The following is a 23,387-nucleotide window of genomic DNA, read 5'->3' on the forward strand; positions in this document are numbered from 1 at the left end:
GGCTGTTACCACCGAATGCCCCACTACGGAAACAGCATCATGCTTAAACATCCTCCCAACCCGTCACATGAAGAACAGAGGCACTGCCATCGAGCCCATTTTACAGATGCGAGAACGGTGAAAGGGAGAAGCCAGGGCTTGAATCCAAGCCTGTTCAACCCTGGAGCCCGAGAGCTACGTTCTGACACAAAACAGCGCTGCCTCCTGGACCTCAGCACACCTGCGCCGGCGTCCGGCACAGCACGGTGCTCAGTGCTCGGCAGGATGTTTGATGGTCCCCAAGTGAAAGCCTGCCAAACGGACCACGTTCTAAAACGTGGGTTTCAACAGAACAGTGGGGTGGGCTATACCCACTGTGTCTGTAATTCAAAGGCAGCTTCCTCAGAGGGTAGGACAGGCTTCCTAGCACACTCCTGTGAGGCCAGGGTTTGTCTGGAAGCCATGGCCTGCCCCTGGACATGTGAGATCCCAGTGTCAAAAGAGACGGGACCACCACAGACTGCGCAGGGTCCTGAAGGCAATACTAGGAAATGAGACCTACCAGCCTCTGGGTATGGAACAGACATGCTCCAAGGCAGAGGGACCCACTGTCAGCTCCCCTGGGCCCTCAACAGAACAACCTCATGACCACAAAACCCCTTCACGTAAACTCCAGACCAACAATGCAACCTGAGGGCCCATCTTGTTCTGCCAGGTAAAAAACAAGGCAGACGAAGAGCTTGGGTCCCGAGAGCGGTCTCTTTCTGATTAATTATTAATAATACTGGCTTTTTGATTTACAAACCAGTCACTTATAAAACTGGTACCGAGGGCAGGAGGCAGGCGGTCATGTGTCTGGGTACAAACGCACGTGCGTCTGCAAGTGGAGGAAGAGGCGGTGGGGTGGTCCCAGAGCGGTGGCAGTAGTGTCTCAGCCTGAACTCAGCCTAGGTCCCTCTGGCTGGCCGTGTGACCCTGGACAGGCCATGCTGCCTCTCTGGGCCCCAACCATGCACATCTGACTATCCCCCGCCCCTGCCTAAACCCTCCAGTGACTCCCAGGATGGGGCTCACTGCCCTCAAGGCCCTGCCCACACCGGCCTGGCCCACCTCACCCCACCCTCTCTTCCACACACACAGTTTCCTGCCTTGGGCCCTTCACACACATTCTTTCTAGCATGTTCTTCCTCCAGTCACCATCATCTTATCTGCTCAGGTAGCTCTCAGCCGACACAGCTCATCCTCAAAGAGGCATCCCTTCCCCACCCAAAGCAGAACTTAGACACCGTCCTTATTCCCAGAGCCCCAGCTTCCCCTTCATCGCACACACAGACTGGCGTTACCTGGGTGCTGGGAGACTAGCTCTGTCTCCCTATTAGACTCTAAGAGCCATGAAGGCAGGGCCTGTTTTGTTCACACCAAATCCTCAGCACCTAGCACTGTGCCTTGCATATAACTAATGTTCAATAAACATTTGTTTAAAAAAATGCGGGAATGAACTCTGAAATCCTATGATTATGTGAATCTCATCCACAGAAGGCGGGGGCGCTGCTGTGAGCAGTTGCCCAGAGGGATGACAAGGCCCCAGGTCCCGGCCAGGCCCCGTTCCCGGCACTACCGGAGGCCCTGTCACGCTGCCATCACCGCTGTAGCGCTAACATAGAAACCACGGGCCAGCAGTCCGGGCTCTTCAACTGAGTGGGAAACGAGCCGCTGTGCAGCCAGGCTGGGAAGAAAGGGCTTGAACGGGAAAGCTGTCCCGAGTGTTTCCCATGGGTCTCAGGGGCCCTCTGAGCTGCGCTGGCCCTGGCAGCCGGAGCACTTTCAATGGCACGCCATGCTCTGTGCCCAGCCCAGCCGAGGCCCTGCCAGCATTCAGTTCCTGCCAAAAGCCCCCCACGAAGGGCGCCCACTTCCACTGCGGGGGGTGGAGACCTAGATCTGGGAGAGACCTGCTGTTGCCAGGAGCAAGCACACACACAGGTACAGCGAGCAGAGCCTGGGGGAAGGAGCAGGGACGTGGTTCATGAGAGGGTGGGGGGCAGAATTCAGCATAGCACACAGCCCCTCGTGTCTTCTTAAACAAGGGAAGAAAGCCCCCAAAGGCGGCCAGTCTCACGCCCCGCCCCCACGCAGCTACAGGACTTGACTGCACGGTGCCTTGGGTACACAGCCTTCAGCCTCCCTCTCTGATAGGGTCTTCGGGGGTCAGACAAGGGCACGTGAGCACACACGTGATGCTGCGGGCGGAGAACTGAAACTGCCCTCTCCAGAGCAACGGGCGATACTACCAGAGCCTGATGCCTGCAGCCTTTTTCATATATAACAGAAAAAGGACCAGGGCAAAAATACCTTTAATGTAGTAAGATTAAAGATGATTTTGTGTTTAGGTTTCCTCTGTATTTTCTAACATCTTCAAAAATGATATTTTAAGAATTAGAAAAGAACAAAAACAATTTTTAAAAATAAAAAGACTAACCCGAAGAAAGCCCGTGAGAATTGGTGGCCATGCCGAGCGGGAGGGCTTGCCTCTCACCCTATGTCACGGCCACCGTCCCCCCACAAAACCTTCAGCTCACCTTGGCCCGACGCAGGTCCTTCTCACCCCCGAGCTGGGCCTCGATCAGGTGGTCACAGTGGATGGTGGATGGCACAGCCACCTTGGGCAGCCCACTGCTGATGAACTGCAGCATGGCCATCTGGGCTGTGGCGTCCTGCATGGCCACGCGGTCGGGCCGCAGGCGCAGGTACGTCTTGCCCCGCTCGATATCCTGATTGGCAGGGTCATCCAGGTGTCCATACACAATCTTCTCCGAGAGGGTCAGAGGCCGGTTCAACCTGCGGGGAACAGGAGGGGCTGCCTGGTTCGGTCCGCACAACCCCCTGTCCACCCTCAGCACTCCCCTCTGTGCACACGCCCACCCCGACAGAGGGCAGGACACCGCTCCACGAGAGTGGGGGCGGGACAGTCCTGCTCACTGCGGCGTCTCCAGCACACGGCACAGAATCTGGCACTTACTAGGTACTCGAGAATTACTTGATGAGTAAGTGAATGACATCATCACAAGAGATGGCAGGGATTTTTTAAAGGATGTTTGTTTTTTTTCCAGCATATTAACTGCTATTCTCTGACGAGCATCTATTATAGGTATTTTGCACCCTATAACCCTCACTGCCACCCTGGCATTTAATAGAACCACCAAGAGGGAGTGGCAGCCCAGCAGAGCGGCGCCAACAGCCCCAGTGCGCAGCCAGTCCCACCCTGAAGCCTCTGCCTCTCTCTGTCCACGAACAGCTCCCCTGCGCCGCCAGCCCCACAAAGGCAGGACCCGCACGGGCACCCCCTCGCCCAGCCCGCCCGCCCTCCACAGCCTCGCCCGTGAGCTGCACTTGCACGTGCTCTGGCCCCACGCAGAGGCACGGCTGTCGGCACTCAGGAACAGAAACCCCCATCACTGCCTCTAGCCTCTCCCTGGTCCTCCTCTTTCCACACCCCGTTTCCCTGAAGGTCTCACCCTCCCTCCTCATCAGGGCTCAAATGGCAGTCCACGTCTGACCTTTGGGGAGGTGCAGCCCCTGCCAGGACTCGCTGCCTCATACCCCCAGGGCCCCCCCATGCAGACTGAGGTCAGCGCAGGGCAACTCCCCACCGCCCACCCGGGGGCGCCCTGCTGACACCCTGCTGCTCGCCCCTCGGCCTGGCGGCCCGCACACTCGGCCTCCCACCGTTCGCAACGCTTATGCCAAACCCGAGGCCTCCCGGGAAAGGGCAGAGTTCCACTTACACCCAGTAAGTCAAGGGGAAAAAATATCAGATTAGGATTCACAGGCTCTCGGTCTAGACCTGACCCCATTAGCTAAACACACTGTAGAACCAGATGAGCAAGCGCCTGTGCAGGCAGCCGACCACCCCGTCTCTGGAGCCCAGGGCTCGGCTGGAATGAGGCGGCAGAGGGCACTGATAACACAGCTGTATCGGGGGACAGCTGCACAGTGAACCACAAGGATCTGAAGCATACAACTTGATTGGGTGCTGACATATGTCTACACCTGCAAGATCAACACCGCATCTAAGATAACGGACACATCCACCCCCCAAAAGTTCCCTGTGCCTCCCACCCGCCCCATCCCCTCCTGTCACTAGAGACTGGCTCTGTCACAGCACCCACTTAGCTCAGCACCGCCCCAAGCACTGGACTGTATGTAACTCACTGTACCCGCACAACGCGGACCAGGAAGCTGAAGCACAGGGGACGGAACCTGCCCAGGCCACAGAGCCAGCAAGTGGCAGAGGTAAACGCATGGGTGCGTGCTCGCCACGCTGCCCTGTGCTGTCTCTCAATGAGCCCTGGACGCTACGGGTCGGGCCGCAGTGAGCACTCAGCTGTCATCACCAACACCCTCTGCGGGGACAGCAGAAAACCCTTCTGCCGCCGGCCTGGGCCCCCGCCCCGCACCCCCACGTTTCCCTAATCCCCGGAGAGCAAGGGTTCCCTAAGGCGCTGGCTCTCTGGGCATCAGCAGAGCCACTGGCGACACTGAGAATCCCTGCGGTTCTGCTGTCCTGAGAACACTGAGTAAAAGCAGCACTGGCCTGAGGTACAGCCTGTCCCCCCAAGCCCACCCCCGCCCCAGTGCCGCTGCAGTTCCAAGGCTGGTGCACCGGCAGTGACTCACTGAGAGGAGCGCAGCCCCCGGGGGAGACCAAAAATAGCACATGAGCTTTAAAACTAAAGACCTTGACAGCAAATGCCTGAAGTTGTATAAAAAAGCCTGACAATGACAAAAACCTAAGGACCAGTTCAGCATGGCATTTCCTTGAGGATTAACTGAGGACAGCGAAACGGGTCCTCCACGTCCCACCTCCCCTCTGCGTCACCAAATGACAGGGAGCCAGTTCCCCGGAACAGACTGGGCCCCTCATGTCACAGACACAGGGTGGAGGAAGAGTCCCCCTGCAAGTCCCCTGGCTTTACAAAATATCCTTAAATGTATTTTAATTCATTACCATCACTTTAGAACAGCCTCACTTCTGCCTCCTTTTTCTACCTAAGGGTTTCTCAAGCTGACAGTTTGCACCAGGTGACTCTTGGCGGGGAGGCTGTCCTCTGCATTGTAGGATGTGCAGTACTGTTCTTGGTCTCTGCCCACTAGATAACACTAAACCCCTCCCCACCCTGGGTTATGACAACCAGAAATGTTTCCAGGCCTTGCCAAATTCCCCTGAGGACAAAAGTGACACCCCCACCCTAGGGAGAACCCCTGCTCTATGGCAACACTGAAAATGTCACATTCCTTATCTGCACTAATCTGGAAAAGGCTGAAAATTTGTGGACTCTTCTGGTTAAAGCAGGATTGGAATAAGGGGGCAAAGGAAAAAAACTTTTGGTGAATTTTACTGATACAATTAAAATCAGAAATACTCCCAGTGCCTTAGAAGGCAGTTTTGGTTAATTTTTTTAACGAAAAGACTAGAAGGTGAATTTGTCACATCATCGTAAAGCAAACTTCTATGTTAATGCTCCTCCCAAGAATAATGAAGATCAAGGTGGAAGTGTTTTGCAGTTTTCCACTGAGCGGTGGTCTGAAAGCTCCAAGAATAAATAAAATTGTTTCCAGGGGAAAAAAAACTGTACAAGGTCCCATGTCAGTGGGGACAGTGGTTTGTAACCCTGACCACATATTACAACGAGTGGGACCCTGGCCAGTGCTCCGCGCAGTCTGAGGGGTGCTCCAGCCCCCGGAGACGCCGTTAACCAGAAGGCTGTGACTCAGTGGGCCTGGGTGGGGCCCGAGGCTCCGCACTGCTGACCGCCCCCCGGGGGCGCCACCGCTCCTGACCCGTGGCTGTTTCCAGGAGTAAGGCCTTCACGACCTGCATCAGAACCGTTGGGGCCAGTGTGGGCAGTTTTAAAAGCTGCCCAGGCGAGTCTCACGTGCGGCCCAGGTGAAACCCATAGGGACGCTGGAACTCGCCAGCCGGACAGACCTGCAGGTATTTCCCCAATCTGATACTGGATTTTCTTACCTGCAAAATGAGGAGGGGGCGTATCTACAACCTACAGAGGCTGCTGAAAAGCAATCACGTGTGTGACATGTCTAGACCAGACGGGACACTCCGGTAGCTCCTGTCACTGCGGCCGCCCTTGCCACACATGCACAGGCCCCGCCTACGACCAGGTTAGGTCAGGACTAAGGTAGCCCCTGCCCTCAGAGCTGAAGTAAGGGCACAGTACAGCGGGAACAGTGCTCCGGAGAAGGAGGCGAGCGGCGGTGGCTAGGGCACTGGATGAGGACAGAGAGACAGGTCCCACCGCTCACTCACTGTGTGGCTGTAAAAATGGGTGCAGTCATATCTGTTTTCGCTTATGCCTAGGTCACTGTCACCAGGTGGAGGGTTGTTCAAGCTCCAGGAGCTGTGCGGGCTGGGGCAGACTACCAGCCCCACCCCCATCCTCCCGTGGCAGCTTATTCACCCTTCCGGGGCCAGCAGCCAGCCCGGGCCCTGGCTCACAGGAGAGCAGTGCAAAGATGGCTGCCATTCTGCCAAATGAGGGAAGGGAGACCCCCCAAAAAAAGGTGTACTCAGGATCCCACCCGAGCTCGCCTCCGGGCCTACTCACAGGAGAGGAAATACAGACATTTCTCCAGTAATTGGGCCCGGAGGATCCCAGAGGGCTGGCCCGGGGTTCATGGCCCCTCCGGGAAAGGGTGTCTGGAATGGTCAGGCCTAAGCACCACCAAGTCTCTGAGGCCTTCCCTGCGGTCCACATCACCGGGCTCCTGGTTAACAGATTTTCCCTTAGCAGAGAGGGCGGAGGGGCCACCACTGATCTGGAACACCTTTCCTCAGCTGGGCCCTCTGCACCCTAAAGGCCTCGATCCCGCCACCATCACCAGCCGTCCTTTGTCAAGCTCCCCGTACGCCCCCTGAGTGGGGCAGGTAGCGAAGAAACAGCTTTGGCCTTCACCCCAGCCCCCGACGGCAGCCTTACCGTTTGCGAACGATGTTAATGTTCTTTTCTAGCAGGTCGTAGCGGATGTAATCATTGGGCTCGAAGTGGCTCATGGCCACCTTGGCCCGCTGGCACAGTGCCGAGGCCACATGGTACTGCCGCACGCCCAGGGCTCTCTGCGAGAAGAAAGACAACAGCAGCCGTCAATGGAGGACCGAGGGCGGCTCATGCGAGGCGTCCATGTGGGGCACACCTGAGAAATGATAATGTCAAGAGCTCTTCAGTGACTGCAGCCTCAGCTTCTTCACCTGAGGCTCAGGGGTGACAGAGACGAGACAGCGGCCACAAGGAACACAGCTTGTGGCAGCAGAAAGGGCAAGGGATCTGCAGTCAGAATTGCTGGATCAAAGTCACGTTCTCTCCACTTAAGAAAACCCCCCATCATTTGAGCACCAGAGGAGATGGAAGTGGGGACACGACCAGCTCTGGGGGTCACAGGGCGACTGGAAAGGTGAACTGAGGCCGGAATGTGGACATTCTCGCCGAGCTGTGAAGCACTACCCACGCCACGGCTGCTCCTCCACCTGCACTGTAGGTTCCCTGAGGGGGGCAGCAAGCTTTTGTGCCTTATCTACTGCTGTATCTAGACTGCCTGGCACATACTAGAGATTCAATAAATAACTGAATAGATGGAAGAATGAATGAGGAAAACCCCATGCGTGAGCTCTGGGTATTCCCTCACCCCACCGACTAGGTCATAAGCAGGATGGCTTCTCCCTGGCCCTCTTTACCTTTGATGGCTCTGGGGGAAGACAGTCCCCACGTATTACAACAGGCAAGCAGTCCTGGGGGAGGCCCACCCGGGGAGGAACTGAGGCCAATACCCAGCGCCACGCTGCCAGGCTGTGAGCACACCGTCCTGCAAGCAGGTGCTCCATCCCCAGCCCACACCTTCAGATAACCGCGGCCCTGGCTGACATCTGGACAGCAACGTCTTCAGTGGGCCCCAAGCTCCCAAACTCCTCGCCCACAGAAACTGTGCGAGAAATGTTTGTGGTTTTAAGCCTCTAAAATCGGGGGCAACAATCTGTTAGGCAGCACTGGGCAAACGACTGTTATGATGGGGCCTGTTAATTTTAAACTGTGCATGACAACCTTTCCAGGGTTCATTGTGACCAGAGAAGAATAAAGGAACCCAAAGAAATGACAGAGGAAAAGGAAAGAGCTGCTTCCCTTCTAGGTGGAATACGCCCTTGGGCAAGGACAAGGCAAAGCTCAAGCCACTGCCCCAGGAGTCCTTCTTTGTGTCACCCGGGCACTTAAATCCAACCCCTGCCAACCTCAGCATCTGAGCCAACAGAAGTGCACAGATGCCACTCCCTGTTGAGGTCACCCAGGGGTGGAAGCCGACCCCACTAGGCACAGCACCCCAACCACCACCCAGCTACCCACCACAGCAGGACTGAGCTCCCAGTGCAGACTTCAGAGCCACCTGCCCCCCAGCTCCAAATCCACCAAGGGATCCCCATCGTCTGCCTCACTGAGTAGGGGAGAAGGACCCACCGACGACCCCTCCAAGGACTTTCAATAGCCTGTGTGCAGAAGAACGTGGTACGCTCGCTGCAGCCGCAGCTACCACCTGCCACTGCCCTGAGGGGAGGCCTGGGCTCCAGCCTGGCACGCCCCTTACCGAGTCACCGCCGAGAATTTACCCTTGCTGAACACTCACTGCCACACAGGGCCACGGTGACGACGGGAGCGATGACACAGAGTACTTGGCACAGTTCCTGTTATTACCCCTGTGCATTGATGAGCGCACACTCAGCCCCCTCTGGGTTTTTCACACAAATGAGACACTGGACAAGCTGTTCTGCAACTGGCCTTCAACATCTATCAACTCACACGCCTTCCCAATGTCCACATACAGAGCTATCACTTTTGTAAATTAACTGCCCTCCCTCTTCACAGTCTGCTCCTTGTCCGTACAATCCCCACTGATCCTTTGAGTTCTGAATTAATTTCACTTTCTCTGAGAATCACTCTTCGACATCAGCCCAATCAGAGCCCGTCACATATCCCCCCTTATGACGCCCTGACGTTCATCTGAGCTGTCTGCCGCAGCGTGTGAGCTGCAGAGGGGGAGGGGCTGCGCCTGTTTATTAGTAACTGGACTCCCGGGGCCCGAACGCCAGCCCTGACACACCGGAGGTGCCAGGAAAACACCAGTCAAGCAGAGCAATGAATGTTGCTTCTCCTTTATCAACCAGATCTCTCTCGCTGAGCGGGGTTAAACACAGAGCAGGTTTGGTTAACCTTGTGAGAGCCATCTGTTAACAAGACGAATCAATAATTTGCCAATCTCAGATGCTTTTGGTTACAGTGTAAACAGGTTCAACAGTTTTGAAAGACAATTAATTAGGTACTATCCATTAAAATGTAAAATGTTTGTACAGTAGGCTTGCCCTTATCCAATTTTACTTTCCATGGTTTCAATGACCAGAGGTCAATCGCAGTCTGAAAATATTAAATAGAAAAGTCCAGAAACAAATTTTAAGTTTTAAATTGCACGCCACTCTGAGTAACACAGGAAGTATCTGTAGCATTCGAAGAACAGCAAGTGGAGAGATCTGTACGCTCACACTGACAGCAGCATTATTCACAACAGCCAAAAGGTGGAAACAACCCACGTGTCCGCTGATGGATGAGCTGGATAAACAAAACGTGGTACATACACAGTCAATGGAATATTGGTCAGCCTTTAAAAAAATGTTAAAAGCCTAAAAAATTCTGACACATGCTATAGCATGGATGAACCTTGAAGACATGCTAAGTGAAATAAGGTAGTCACAGCCCTGTCTGGGTAGCCTCGCTGGTTGGAGTTTCGTCACGAAACACCGAGGTTGCGGGTTTGCTCCCCGGTCAGGGCACACACAGGAAGCGGTCAATGAACAATAGGCGGAACAACAAACTGATGTCTCTGTCCCCGTCACTCTCCTCCTTTCTCGCCCTCTCTCTAAAATCAATAAAAATTAAAAAGATAAGAAAAAAGAAAATGGACAAATATGATTACAGTTACAAGAGGTATCTAAAGTAATCAAGATCAGAGAGACAGAAAGTAGAATGCTGGTGTCCAGGGGCTGGGGGAGGGCGGTGGGGAGTTATTATCTAAGGGCACAGAGTTTCAGTTGGGGATGATGGGAAGTTCTGGAGATGGATGGTGGTGATGGTGGCACAACAGTGTGAATGTACTTGATGTGCTGAACTATACACTTAAAAATGCTTAAAATGGTCAATTAAAAAACTTTTTTAGCCCTGGCTGGTGTGGCTCAGTGGACTGAGTGTGGCCTGAGAACCAAAATGTTGCTGGTTTGATTCCCAGTCAGGGCATGTGCCTGGGTTGTGGGCCAGGTCCCCAGCCGGGGGGCGTGTGAGGGGCAACCGATGAATGTCTCTCTCACTCATCTGTATTTCTCTCCCTTTCTTTCCTCCTCCCTTCTCCTCTCTCTAAAAATAAATAAATGCAAATCTTTAAATTTATTTCTTAAACATACGGGGGGCAGGGGGGCGGGAAACAGGAAGGAAGCCATTGCGCCAGAGCAGAATAAACGAGGGGGAGGGAGGTAAGAAATAAGATGAAGAAGGAGCAGAGAATCAGTTGAGCAGGACCTTGTAGAATACAGTGACGACTCTGGACTTGACTCTTAAGTGAGATGAAGCTAATGGAGAATGCCGAGCAGGGATCACATGACCTGCCTTATTTACCAGAATCATTCCAGCTGCTGTATGTAGAACAGGAGGAAGCAGGGATACCAGGCAGGAGCCAACGTGACAGCCCAGGGAAAGACGGTGGTGACTTACACCAGAGTCACAGGGGTGGAGGTGGTGAGAAAGGGCTGGAGTCCAGATGCATTTTGAAGATCGTTAACAATAGGACTTGCTGACAAATTGCCAAAGGGCATGAGAGAAGGGTCAAGAATCCCACCAAGGTCCTGGGCCCCAGGAAGCGGAGCCCAGAGGTGCGGTAACCTGAAAGGGGAAGGCACCTCGAGCGCAGGCTCGGGGGTGAGGTCAGGAGGCCGGCTGGGAACCTTTGCCCACTCACACGCAGGCAGAGATGTTAAGAAGGCGGATGGATTCTAATCCCAGGACCCATCCCTCTAGAACTCTGCCCATTAAATGGTTCATCTGGAGCCGCAGATTATGAGCCCCAGGTGACTCGAGATCACTAATCTTTTTCCTTCACGCGACAAATGAAGAAAGGAATGCCCAAGGTCACAGACCTAGTTTACAGCCGTCTGCGGCAGATCAAGCCCCTCGTTTCTCAAGCCGGTGCTTTTCCCACTGCACTACCACCCTCATTTACACGAAGATGTCACAGATTCATTCAACAAATGTTCTCCAGTCCCAGACTTCGTGCTGTGGTGCCTGGATTACTGAGACAGACCCACCCCTGCCCTTGCTGAGCTTACACTCTGGGGAAGAAGATGGAGAGCAAGTGCTCACTCCAGGCTATATAAGCCACTGCGTGGGAGAAGGGCTATGAAAGAGAAGTTAAGCAGCTGTAACAGTATAAAGTCGGGAAAATGAATCTAGAATAGGGCAAGAGCTCCTCTAAGAAAGAGATATTTACTCTGAGCTCTGAACCATCACTAGGAGTCAGCCAGGTGTCCGGGGAACGTGGGACGCAGAGCACAAACAGCACGTGCAAAGGCCCCACGGCAGGAAAGCACTTACAGCTGAAGGGAGAGAGAACTCCAGCCTGGCCGGAGCAAAGTGAACAAAGTGCAGTGGAAATGGCAAGAAAAGAAAAGAAAAAAGCTAAAAGGTGAAACGGAGCCAGGTATCACTATGGCCCTTGTAGCAGGAGAAAAGCACTCTAGCACCCCCGAACCACAGCTTATCTGAGTCTCGGTGGAACACCAAGGATGTGGGGGCCTCTAGGAGCTACGAGGCCACCTCTCACTTGCCTTCTGACCTCCCCTGGGAGGCTGACAGGAGACAGCGTCCCGTGGCCCCCAGGATCTGAGGAGGTGTGGCACTTTCTGCCCTGGGCCCTTCAGACCAGAGCTGCAGTGCGGTCACCAGCTCCTGTTTTCGTGCTGCCCTTTTTGGTGTGTGGGACAGGGACCCAGGGAGCTGGCACCGTGGGCCTATTCTCCTCCCTCTGTATGTAAGTAATGAACTATCTGAATATGTAAGGCTTATTGTGCCTTTACCAGTTCAATTAGTCAGACTTTGACCTTGTCTTGTGTGTTTAAGGTTCACAGTAGGAGATGCTAAATTTTTAACTTGACCCCAAAAGGAATAGGAAGCCAACTACGGTTAAGTGGGATTGGGACAAGAGCAGATACACGTTTAAAAAAAAATCCCTGTGGCTGCTACATAGATAATGCATTTGAGGGGGCAAAAGTAGAATAGGTTGGTGGTGCCTTATCATGTAACCTCTTTCCTGTAAGCACATTTGTATTTTAAAGCTTCAGCACCTATTCTGAATCGAGCAATAGGACAGCCCTACACTAACACACCTTCGTCTGGCCAGGATCAGCACATAAATGCGATGCACCGTGACCTCTGCAAAGAAGAAAGCACATGGAGGGGCAGGAGTGCAGCAGAGGGAGCAATGAGCTGTCCTGGGGACCCCTGCCCCCCGCAAGGCTTCGCTGCGCAGGACCGCGGGGGACATAAAGGGGTGTGCAAGGCACTCGGAGCACAGGCAGTGTGTACGAAGAAAGCCACAGATTAGCAAGGGAAGCGGCAGGAGCTGCAGACCACTGGCGAGGGGAACTCAGCTGGAAACCAGGCAGGCCCCGGGGGCTGTGGATCGCCATCCCAAAGCCTGAACTGCAACCTGTGGTCTACAAGGGGCAACGCAGCACAGCGAGGAGAACTTAGACCTAGTTCCAGAGTCCAGCTCTGCCGTTCACTGGTTGTGAGTCCTCAGGCAGGTTTCACCTTTGAACCCATTCCCTCATTTAGGAAAAGGGAGTAACACCTGCAGTACTACCTGGGGGATGAAATGACATGATGGGCCCCAAAGAATAGCAATTATTATGTAAAATGCTACAAGCAGGGTTTTTTTTCCTTTAAATATCATTTACTGAGTTTTCCCTCCCATTTCGAAAAGCTGGATATATTTTATAGGAAATATTTAGAAAATACATAAAACGCACACTTCTATAGCTCCCTGAGGCCCATGCAGGGATACCTACCACCAGCAGACTCCCTGGCCTACTACCCGGTACCAGGTAACTCCAAGACAGACACCAAATACTGTTTCCACGACGAATCTACCCCTCCCCACATTCCCTGGTACCACGGCACCCACAGCTCCCACACTGAACAGGTATCACGGCTGAGGTTTTAAGCAAAGGCAACGGTAATAATCGTTAGTAACATTTAATACTTCCTACTGAGTGCCAAGTTGTAACACTTGACATGGACGAACAGCCCTACTGTGTCAGCCCCACTTAACGCGTGCGGAAACTGAGGTCTGGAGAAGGGCCCTGACCCGTCCACGCTCTCCCAGAGACTAATGAGCAACGCCAGCACCCAAACGCAGCCCGAACACGGGGCCCTGCCAGGGTCTCCTGACAGTTCGAAATCCTGTTCTGGACAGGGATGAATTCAAGAAACCGGATGAATCTAGCCACTATGCTGTCACCTGAAACAAATATAAGTAACACTGAATGTCAGCTAAAAAAGCAAATCAAACTGAAAAGGGGACAGATCACAGTGGCTACCCCCGGGGGGCGAAATTATGGAGAACTTTTAACTTTTTATATTGATGTAATTTTGACCCTTGACTATTGTACATACATTAATTTTAGAATTAAAAAAATGTAAAGAAATATATATTTCTTTCTAAGCGCCATGCTATTTTCTATAATTTGCAGTCTACTTCAGATTGTTAAAAAGCAAAAGAATGAAAAAGAAAGAGTTTTCTAAAGAACATGAATATTTACCCCCTATTATGGAAAATTAACTGGCAAAAATCTTTTATAGATTTACAACAAAGTGTGAGCAAGGGTTTGGGGGGAAGAGTGACCTTGAACTTTGACATTAGGGAACACCAGTAAAGTCTTCTCAGTGGGAACTGACAACAGCTACTAACCTTACCCACAACACACACACCGAGCGGGCAACCCCATTTCCCCACAGCCATCCACGCCACACCTGTCCACACCAAGGCGGCTCCAAGAAGGCTCACTGCACCATTCAGTGAAACATTTTAAAAATTAGAAACAACATAAACCTCTGTTCACTTTAAGTTATATTTCATCCAATTTATGGATACTGTACAATGATTTAGGAAAAAAACCCAAGATTCATTAAGTCATAGATCAAACGTAGGATGCAGTGCTTGAACACTCTGTCCTTCTGCACGTATGTTTACGTATGTAGACAAGCACCGAAGAGGACACACCCCAGTAGATCCGCTGCTGCTCCTGGGGAAGGAGGAAGTTCAGGCAAGGGCTGGGAGGGAAGGAGTTCAGCTTTGTCAGTCGTCGTCGGCAGCCGTCCGTCTCGAGAGGCGATGGTGTAGCTTCTTAAGAGTCTATCTGCACCGCCGAGAATGGCTGTGCAGTCCGACTCGGGAGTGACACGGTATCTGTCTCCTCCCGTGTTGAATCGACATCTTGCGATGACGCTGGAGTGTCCTCTCCAGTGAAGCTGAAGCTACAGAGCCTGGGCAGGGTGATATGGAGGGTCTGCTGTTGCCCATGCAGCAGACCCCCCCTCTCTTCGCAGCTGAAGGGTCCAAGGGAAAGACGGAGTCAATACAGCTTGGCTTCAGGTGCGCCGCAGGAGTTGCCGGTGTTGACTACAACGTCAAACCGCCTTAGGGACTCCGGCTCCGGATTTTCTGTCGGGGTTTACTCCCTTAGCCTTTCCCCTGAAGAGGTATGCCGCAAGGCAGCGGAGGTTTTTTGGAGTCAGAGTTTTCCTTCTCTGATGTGCCCTGACTGGAAGATCGAACCAGCGACACTTAGCTCGCAGGCCGACGCTCAATCCACTGAGCCAAACCAGCCAGGGTAGCTTTGTCAGTAGTGCTCAAATATTTATAAGAATGTTCTCATTACTGCTTGTATAAATACGTGTATTATTTATTGTATGTTTTAAACTTGAAATGTAAAATTTAAAAATCACTGGGAGAAAATTTACCAGAAATGTTAACAGTAGTTATTTCTGGGCGAGGTGAGATATTACAAATAATTATAGATAATTCTTATGACAGTCTTTATACTACTGTATTTTCCAAGTTTCCTATAAGAGGTACCTTTATAAACAAGAAAAAAGGTAATGAATAAGGTGAAGGGATTAAGGGAAAAAAACCAAACTCATCGATACAGACAACAGTATGGTGAGGACCAGCAGGAACTGGGAGAGCGGGACGCAGAAGCGGGTTTAGGGGGACAAAGGGTGAGGGAAGGAGACCTGACGTGAGATGATGTGCCCTAGGATTGCACACCTGAAACCTGTATCATTTTATTAACCAACGTCACCCCACAACTCAATAACAAAGGAAAACAAAATTTTTTTAAGGGAAGAAATTAATTTTACCTTAAAAGTAGATATTACTGAGTCTTATAAAACGCTGACCACTGTGGTTGGGGTATGAGTAGTCCAGATTATCATTATTTAAAAAAGAATGATGACTTGGGCTTTTTTTTTTTTTTTTTTTTAAATTTATCACTAGGGTTTTGTTTTTATTTCCTCAATCAAAAAGCAAACCGTACCTGCCTCGAGGGCACAGAGACATCCCTGCGTTTATCCGTAAGGCCACCCAACCCAGCTGTCGCAATCAGGAAAAAATGTTCCCGGACTTGGAACCCAGGTCTCAGGCCTGTGACACTCTCACAGACAAAAATACCAGGCCCTTCTCTAGAAGGGAGACTGACTAAGCACCCACATTTCAGTTTCTCAGGAACCACGGGCTGAGGGCAGCTTCACGGCAGGAAACCTCTCTGGCAAACTCCGGAAGCCCAATTCAACAAGATCAGGCTAAGAAGCTCACTTTCTCTCAGAAAGCCTGTTCCACCACCAGACAGTTCTAATCCTTCACATCCACAAATGCTCTATGGAACGAAACATGCCTGCACGTGTCAGAGGGCAGATCCCAGCACTGCCCTGACAAGCTCTGTAACCTTGTGTGGCTGTTTTTTTTCCCCCCACAATATACACAGAATTTAATTTTAGGGGTATCCCTCGTGTGGTTTCAGTTAAACCTCTAAACACTGCTTTTCTCCTCTGTACGTGTGCTACCACCTCCACGGGCTGCAGGGAGGACTGAGGAAGAGCACTGACGTGAAAGCGCCCGGCCCAGTGCCTGACACACGCTGGGCCCCGCTTCCCAGGCCCACCCTTCGGAACCAGATCACGGAGCTTAACCACTCCTCCACCCTGCAGCCCTTCGGATATTGCTGGGCACCACGTCACGCCTGCTCCATTCTAGGCGATCCTGTAGCGCCTCCTCTGCTTTAAAACAACTCCTGAATTCCACCCTCGGGTGGGAGTCTCCCATCAGGGTGACCAGTACCGCATGCACTGAGAGCTGCTGTGGAGCAAACAGCAATTAGTCCTCCACTGCTCTGTGCCAGCGACACGACAGCACTCGGCCTCCCTGCCTGTCCCGAAGCTGCAGAGGCTCAGAGACAGGAAGCGGCCTACCCAAGGCCACACAGCCGGTACTCCGCTGAGCCCGTGCCCTTCTCCCTGAGCTCCAGGCGGTGTCTCCCGTCCTCTGCTCGGTGAGCTCAGCCCTCCCCGGGGGCTCTCAGAGAGCCTCTGGTGGAGTCTGGCTCCCTTGCTGGATGGGTTATAGATCCCCCGGGTCCCCAAGGATAAATGAGGGCCCTGCTAATCCTGCATTTACTGATACAGAACAAACTGTGAAGGAAGGAACAGACTCAAAGTAGACCCTACAGGGGAGCCAGAGCAGAAATCAAGTGAAGATAAACGAAGGAAAAGAAAATGAAAGAAACAAAGCGGAACTATGCCAGGCAAGATCACAAAGGTTACCTTACGTCACCATCCCAACAACTGTGCTAAGTGGGATTATTCCAGGGCATGGTGCTCCTTGTTTTGAGGAGAAAATGGTGACTCAGACCGATGAGAAAGCCAGCCCCATTAAACGTAAGTTCCACGAGGGCAGGAAACTTGTCTACACTGACCACCTCTGGACACGCAGTCTAGGAGAACGTCTTGCACAGATCGGTTGTTAAAGAAGTGCCTGCGGGTAAAACAAGTGAAGGCAGAGCAAGCTTCTGAATGCAAGTTCTTCCCCGTGCTTTCAAACTCAAGTTGGGGGTGCCCCCGGAAGAGGCTGCGCTGAGCCCCCGGAGCCTGCGCAGAACCACAGCACGTGGGAGGGCGGTCCACCCGCAGCCGTCACAGGCACACCTGCCCACAACTCTGGCCTCCCGCTTGGCCAAGGTCAGACACGCTGCTCTCTCTTCACAGAGAAAAGGTGCCTTCCCTTGGATCACTTGTATCCGGAGAACAGCCCAAACCAAAGGGCCTGACACCTTCCCAGGCAGGAGGCCAGCCTGACCTCCTGTCCAGCCCGTGAAGCAGAGCATATGCCAGCCCTGCCCTAGGGAGCTGTCAGGGGCACTAACACTCAGCAAGTGAGTTGTCCAAATAAGCTGGGCTCCGGAAGGAAGCCTGGTCTCTTGAGGCAGCTGCTTCAGCAAGAGACAGACAAGTCACCAGCCACATCTGACCTGTCCAGTGTCATTTAGAAACACTTCAACCCCAGTGCCAAGTCACAGAAAGGGCATCCACTCGAGAGCTGCATCGATCTGGTCCCTAGATATGGGACCTGGGACAGTTTTCACCTCACTGAGCCTCAGTTTCCTCTTCTGCAAAATGGGGATAAAAGAGCGAATATTTTGTGAAGAGTAGAAAGAATGTATTGCTTGGAAATGCAGAGAAAACAGTCTGGAATGATACATACAAAATTCCCATCAGTGGCTGCCTCAAGGGACTGGAATGGAGAGAAGGTAAGAGAGCTTTTATGAATATATCGCATTCTTTAAGGAAAAAAAATACGAAAAGTACAAAGCTCAATAGCTGGGCTCCTGGCAGGCATTCAATAACTGTAAGGTGCTGCTACTCGGTTTTCCTGGGACAATGAGCTGCCACCACTAATAGGCCACTTGCCCACGTGCTGGAAAAGAACATGGGCTGCTGTTCCCACCATGCCTTCTACTCCCTTCCCAACCTCCGAAAACCAGGAGCCCCAGAGCAGGTCACAGGCACCAGCACAGCACATCTCAGAACGGAAAGACTGCACGGTCTCATCTTTCCACTCTTTCTGCCCTAACATGGAGTCATCCAACCCACGCAGGCCCTTTCCAGCTGTGGGGAACGCGCTACCTTATGTGGCAGCCCATTTTACCAGCAAGATGACTCCAACGTCTTGGGCAGGGTAAGCCCCTGGTTCCTCTGACCATGACCCTTCAGGATCACAGCTCAGAGCCACCTGCTGCCTAGCTCTTCCTAGCAGGGAAGCCTCAGGTGGGCACCCTAGGTGGACAACACAGGAATGCATGTCGGTCAACACCCTCCTAAAAAAAAGCATCTTCCCACACCTCCGCTGCTCCTAACAAATGTCTCCCATCCGCGGTAGGCAATGCCTGGCACCTGTCCTAAAAATCCAAGCTAAACAATTCCCTCCTGCCAAGAGGCAACCAGCTAGCTTGGTTGCTAGGCAACGGGTAGGCACAAAAGTGATGCAACCCTTTTCAGAGGCGAGGAAAGAGAGCCAGGAGGGGTGTCTCTCCCAGCACAGCCTCTAACGGGCTCCACGGCAGTACAGGGGTTCCTTTAAGGAACCAGCTGATACATTCACTCGTGTGTCTAGTTCTCCTTTGCTGCTGGCATCAGCGGCAGACTCCAGGCACATGCAAGTCCCTAGCGCTGCTCTGCCTCCGGGCAGCAGCTCTGCACCAGCACGTACCTGCGACTGCAGCCTGCGACGCTGACCCCACAGCACAGCCTCCCCACCCCCTCCAGCTCTGCAGGTAGTTTGAGCAGGAGGCATACACCGCCCAACAGACATACATCCAAATAGGGCATGGAGCCAACCGGAATGTGTCCCCTCTATTCAGCCAACTCAACAGACATCCAGTTTCTTCTCTCTACCCACAGGAGAGGACCCTGGGAAAACAGTCTGGCTGAGGAGCGGAAAGCCTGCATTCTGCAGCCAAACAGATCTGCACGCAAAATCTGGGGGTTCCATGTCGCTGTGACCTCAGATAACTCTAACCTCTCTGGGTCTCAGGCTCATCATCTTGAACACAGGCCAATGATACCTATTTCTTAGGTGGCTGTGAGGGACAAGCAGGCAGTAGTTATGAAACAAGACCTAGTTCCGTGCCAGCGCAGCAGCCTGGGGGCGCAGGGCAGGGCCCCCCCCCCCCGCCCCACTTCAGCCCAGTGTGTCAGTCACCAAGTGGCCTCTTCCGCACCAGCACACGCGCTTTTTCACGGGCCACAGTCAGCTCCGTAGCTCCCAGTAAACAACAAAAGTAACAGCAGCCACACAAACACCCAGCGGGAGGCGAGGGGGCCCAGAGGGTGAGTTGGTGGGCAGGAGCTCCGGGAATTCCTGAGGCCTCTTAGGCACCTCCCAGGACTGGAGCTTCCAATCAGAAACTATCTCAATTTCCGCGTGGTGAAAGCAGAAATACTCCTATTGGGCCTCAAATCCCCAAGGAATTTAATAAAGATTTTTATTCATTAATCTTTAGAGAGGAGCGGAGGGGGAGGGAGGAGAAACACCAGCGTGAGAAACGTATTGGTTGCCTCCCACACAACCTTCAGCCCAAGCATGTGACCTGACCTGGAACTGAACTGGTGACCTTCTGCTTTGCAGGATGCCACCCAACCAACTGAGTCACACTGGTCAGGGCAGAATTTAATATTTAATGATGAAAATACTGTAAATATAATTCTAGAGCTCATTTTCTCAATGTTGCCCTTCAACTTAAGAGGAAAAAAAAACAGGAAGCCCATGATGATGTAATTTTAGGAAGGAACTCCTTATAATTTTAACTTATGTTTAAATTGTGAGGGTTTAAAAAAGTTTACTTATAAAGCTGTGTAAAAAATAATCTTTCCCTTCAATAATTTTACCAAGTAGTGCCAATCCAGAATTTTTAAAAAATAAAAAAGACAAAAAAAACAAGAAGCCAGTGGATTTATTTCTACCCCTTCTCCCAAATCTCAAAAGCAGCACCCAGAAGGTTTTTCTGAACATTTACTACATACGCAACAGCCACGGAGATTACGGGAGGAACAAGCCATTTCCCCGGAACCAGTCTTTCTCAAACATACACGCTGAGGGTAAATGCTGGGCTCATGGAGGCGGCAGGCTCCCTCCAGGGTAGGGACTGAGACTAACATTCACCCAGTGCCTAGACCCTGGGCCAGATCTGCCTCAAGTACTGTATCCACACGGTCCCATTTACTACAACTACCATCTGCGGCAGAAGACACTGTGCCCACTGTACGGATTACGAAGCTGAGGCTCTAGAATATTAACTGTTTTGCCCAGGACCACACACAGCCAAGGTGAAATTCCAGTCTTGGCTCCAAGCTGGAGCCCTTTCCTTTGGCTCCAGTTTTGCAGAACTAATCCAAGAACCATTCTCCATGCCTTTTAGGACCCCATCCCCCCATCCCTCAATAAAGAAGAGCTTCAATAGGTTCATTCTGGAACAATCTGAAGAAAAAGCCTGTCCCTATTCTCAATGTTAGAAATGACCTGTTCCTAAAATAACACCAGAAACTATTCATAGTTTTTTAAAAGGTTTTATTTATTTACTTTTAGAGAGGGGAAGGGAGGAAGAAAGAGGGAGAGAAACATCGATGTTCAAGAGAAACATTGATCAGCTGCCTCTCTCACGCCCTGAACTGGAGACCTGGCCCGCAACCCAGGCACGTGCCCTGACTGGTAATCAAATCAGTGGTTCACGTGCCAGCGCTCAATCCACTGAGCCACACCAGCCAGGGCTAGTCACAAATTTTTATAGCACATTAGAGTTTAAAGAGCTTTTCAAGTGTTATTAAGCTGTCAGGACCCCCCCTTCATGGGAAGGTAGCTATTAGTGGTCCCATTTTGCAGATGCGTAACCTGAAGGCCACAGAGGGCTTTCCAGAGCCTACATGACCCTGGCTTCTGCCTCTTGCTCAGATCGCCCTCTCCTTTCAACAGCCCAGCCACCCGGGCCTTATTTCTTATCCTCAGCATACTAAACTCACACCTATCTCGGTGCTTTGCACATGCTGTTCCTTCCACTTGAAGTCTCCCCTTCCAAAATGCTGACGGGCTACCTTCCTATCACTGAGGTTCAACTGAAACGTCACCTCCTCTGAGAGGCCCTCCCTAAGCACCGGGTTAGAGCCATGCGGCACCCCCACCCTATTCCACCACACTATCCTACTTTATCTTCCTTTTAGCACTTGGTAGCTACAATGTTCTCTTCTATTTGTTTATCTTCTGTCTCCCTAGAACTTCAATGTAAGCTCCACTATGCTTGTTTACTACCGGACTCACAGTCTAGAACGGCGTTAGGTATGGAGTACGCTTTCACAAACATTGGCGAAGAGCTGGTCCAAAAGGCCATAGTGTTTCAAGACAGTGCTTTGACTCTCTCCCAAATCTGAGATTGGGAGTTTGTTCACTCGTCCATTTAATCATTCATTCATTCACTCCGTTCAAACCAAGCTGACTACAGGACACCTGAGAAGGTACCACAGTGAACACGCAAAAGCGGAAAACTTAGGGCAACTGTAATAGCATAAACAATAAAATAAAACTTAATTTTCTTTATTCAAAAGAGCACTGTTCACAGGTTATGGAGCACTAATGGTACCTTGGGCAACAGGGTGAATCATGATGCCAAAGGAAAGCAGTACAGTGCAGGGGCTAGGGCCTCAGGCTTTGGAACAGAAAGGTGCCGATTCAAATGACATCTGCTAGCAATTATGCCTGAGGCAAGTTTATTTTATTTTACTTAATAAGTATATAACATTTCTTACATGCCGGTAGGGTTCTAAATACATAGCAACTATAACATGATTACTAGAGAACTCTGAGGTACTATTTTTATCTGTATCTTACAGGTGACGAAACAGGCAGAGGCGCAGTAACTTCCCTAAGTCACAGCTGGTGAGCATAAGTCAGCATTCAAACAGGGTAGTGGGGTGCAGGAGTCCATGCTCCTAACCAGCACACTAGGTTTTGCTCTAATCCTATTTCTTAGTCGATAAAACAGGGCTAATAGGTCTGCCTTATCTTGCAGGGTCATGTGATTGTTGGTACATTGTAAGGTCAATGTTAGTAACTTTTAGTGGCAGTAATACTTCTCATTCTATCATCTACCTTCACCTTTGGTCCAGCCAAGGGCATAAGAAAAATATTTTGGTTGAGAGAGATCTCCAAGGCTCTCTGGAGCAGAATACATTAGAATCTAGTGGAAATTCTGCGAGAACAGGAATTGTCTACTTTGCTTATCATCGTATCCAAAGCAAGCCATGGGTGCTCAGTAAACACGCTGTGGATGAGATAGGAAAAAATTTAATGCCTATACAGGGTTCTGCAGAGATGACAACCAAGGTGGTACCATCACAAATCAAACGAAGCTAGGTACAAAAGAAGTAAATTTACCAAGTTTTCAGAGGACAGCGTTAGCCGGCAGCTTGGCTATTACTTAACACAGCCTGGCTATCAGGAGCCAATGAAGTATAATGTCGTTCATTCATCTTAACGCAGAAAGAGATCTGCATTTTAATCCTGACTCTCTTCCTGGAACTCACCCAGGCTCTCAAAGTCTTGGACTGTCTCTTTGTACAAGAGGAAGTTAAACTACATGATGATCATAAACAAATATATCCTACTGCCTCATAACTTTATAACAATCATCATAATAATATGAATGGGAGTCAATTACCACAGTGTTCAATAAACATTTGTCAATGAAAGCGATCCTCAATTAACAGGTGAAGAAACTAAGATACAGAAGTAACTTGTTCAAGGTCACAGGGTCAGGGCTTAGTATGAACTATAGCCCAGCTCTCTTTTCATATTGGTCTAACACCTATGCTTTCTAAGACCCTTTTGCAGTTCAAAAATACTGTGATGTTAGTCCTCTCTTCTAAGCTCAATAAATCTGTAATCATTTAATTGAAATAATCTTTCCTGGCTTCACTGCAGCATGGGATTGCATGATCAGGAAGAAACAACTACAATTTCCACTTAGTTAACATGGAGATTCAAAAGATCTGAAAAGGGAGTTAGGGAAAATCCTTTGTCTTTGCCCAGACTTGAGAGATCAGAAGTATTTTAAGATAGCCCTGACTGGTGTGGATTGAGTGCAGCCTGTGAACGAAAGGGTGGCTGGAAGATAAGTGATTTCACTTTAACCATATGGTTTAATTTAAGCA

At 51.2% G+C, this 23,387-nt stretch overlaps 1 protein-coding gene across 1 annotated transcript in view; it reads right to left on the bottom strand.

The window, feature by feature from the left end:
• The window catches only part of ACO2 (aconitase 2), a 40,168-nt gene that overhangs the window by 14,731 nt on the left and 2,050 nt on the right, over positions 1–23,387 (bottom strand). The window contains exons 2-3 of the mRNA XM_090272354.1: positions 6,975–7,111; positions 2,559–2,817 (exon numbers count right to left, since the gene is read on the bottom strand). Of these exons, the coding sequence (XP_090128480.1) occupies positions 2,559–2,817; positions 6,975–7,111 (396 nt within the window). The remainder of the gene's footprint in view (positions 1–2,558; positions 2,818–6,974; positions 7,112–23,387) is intronic.

This window comes from Furipterus horrens, unplaced genomic scaffold (genome assembly GCF_987537825.1).
Source record: "Furipterus horrens unplaced genomic scaffold, mFurHor1.1.pri manual_scaffold_4, whole genome shotgun sequence".
NCBI classification, from domain to species: Eukaryota; Metazoa; Chordata; class Mammalia; order Chiroptera; family Furipteridae; genus Furipterus; species Furipterus horrens.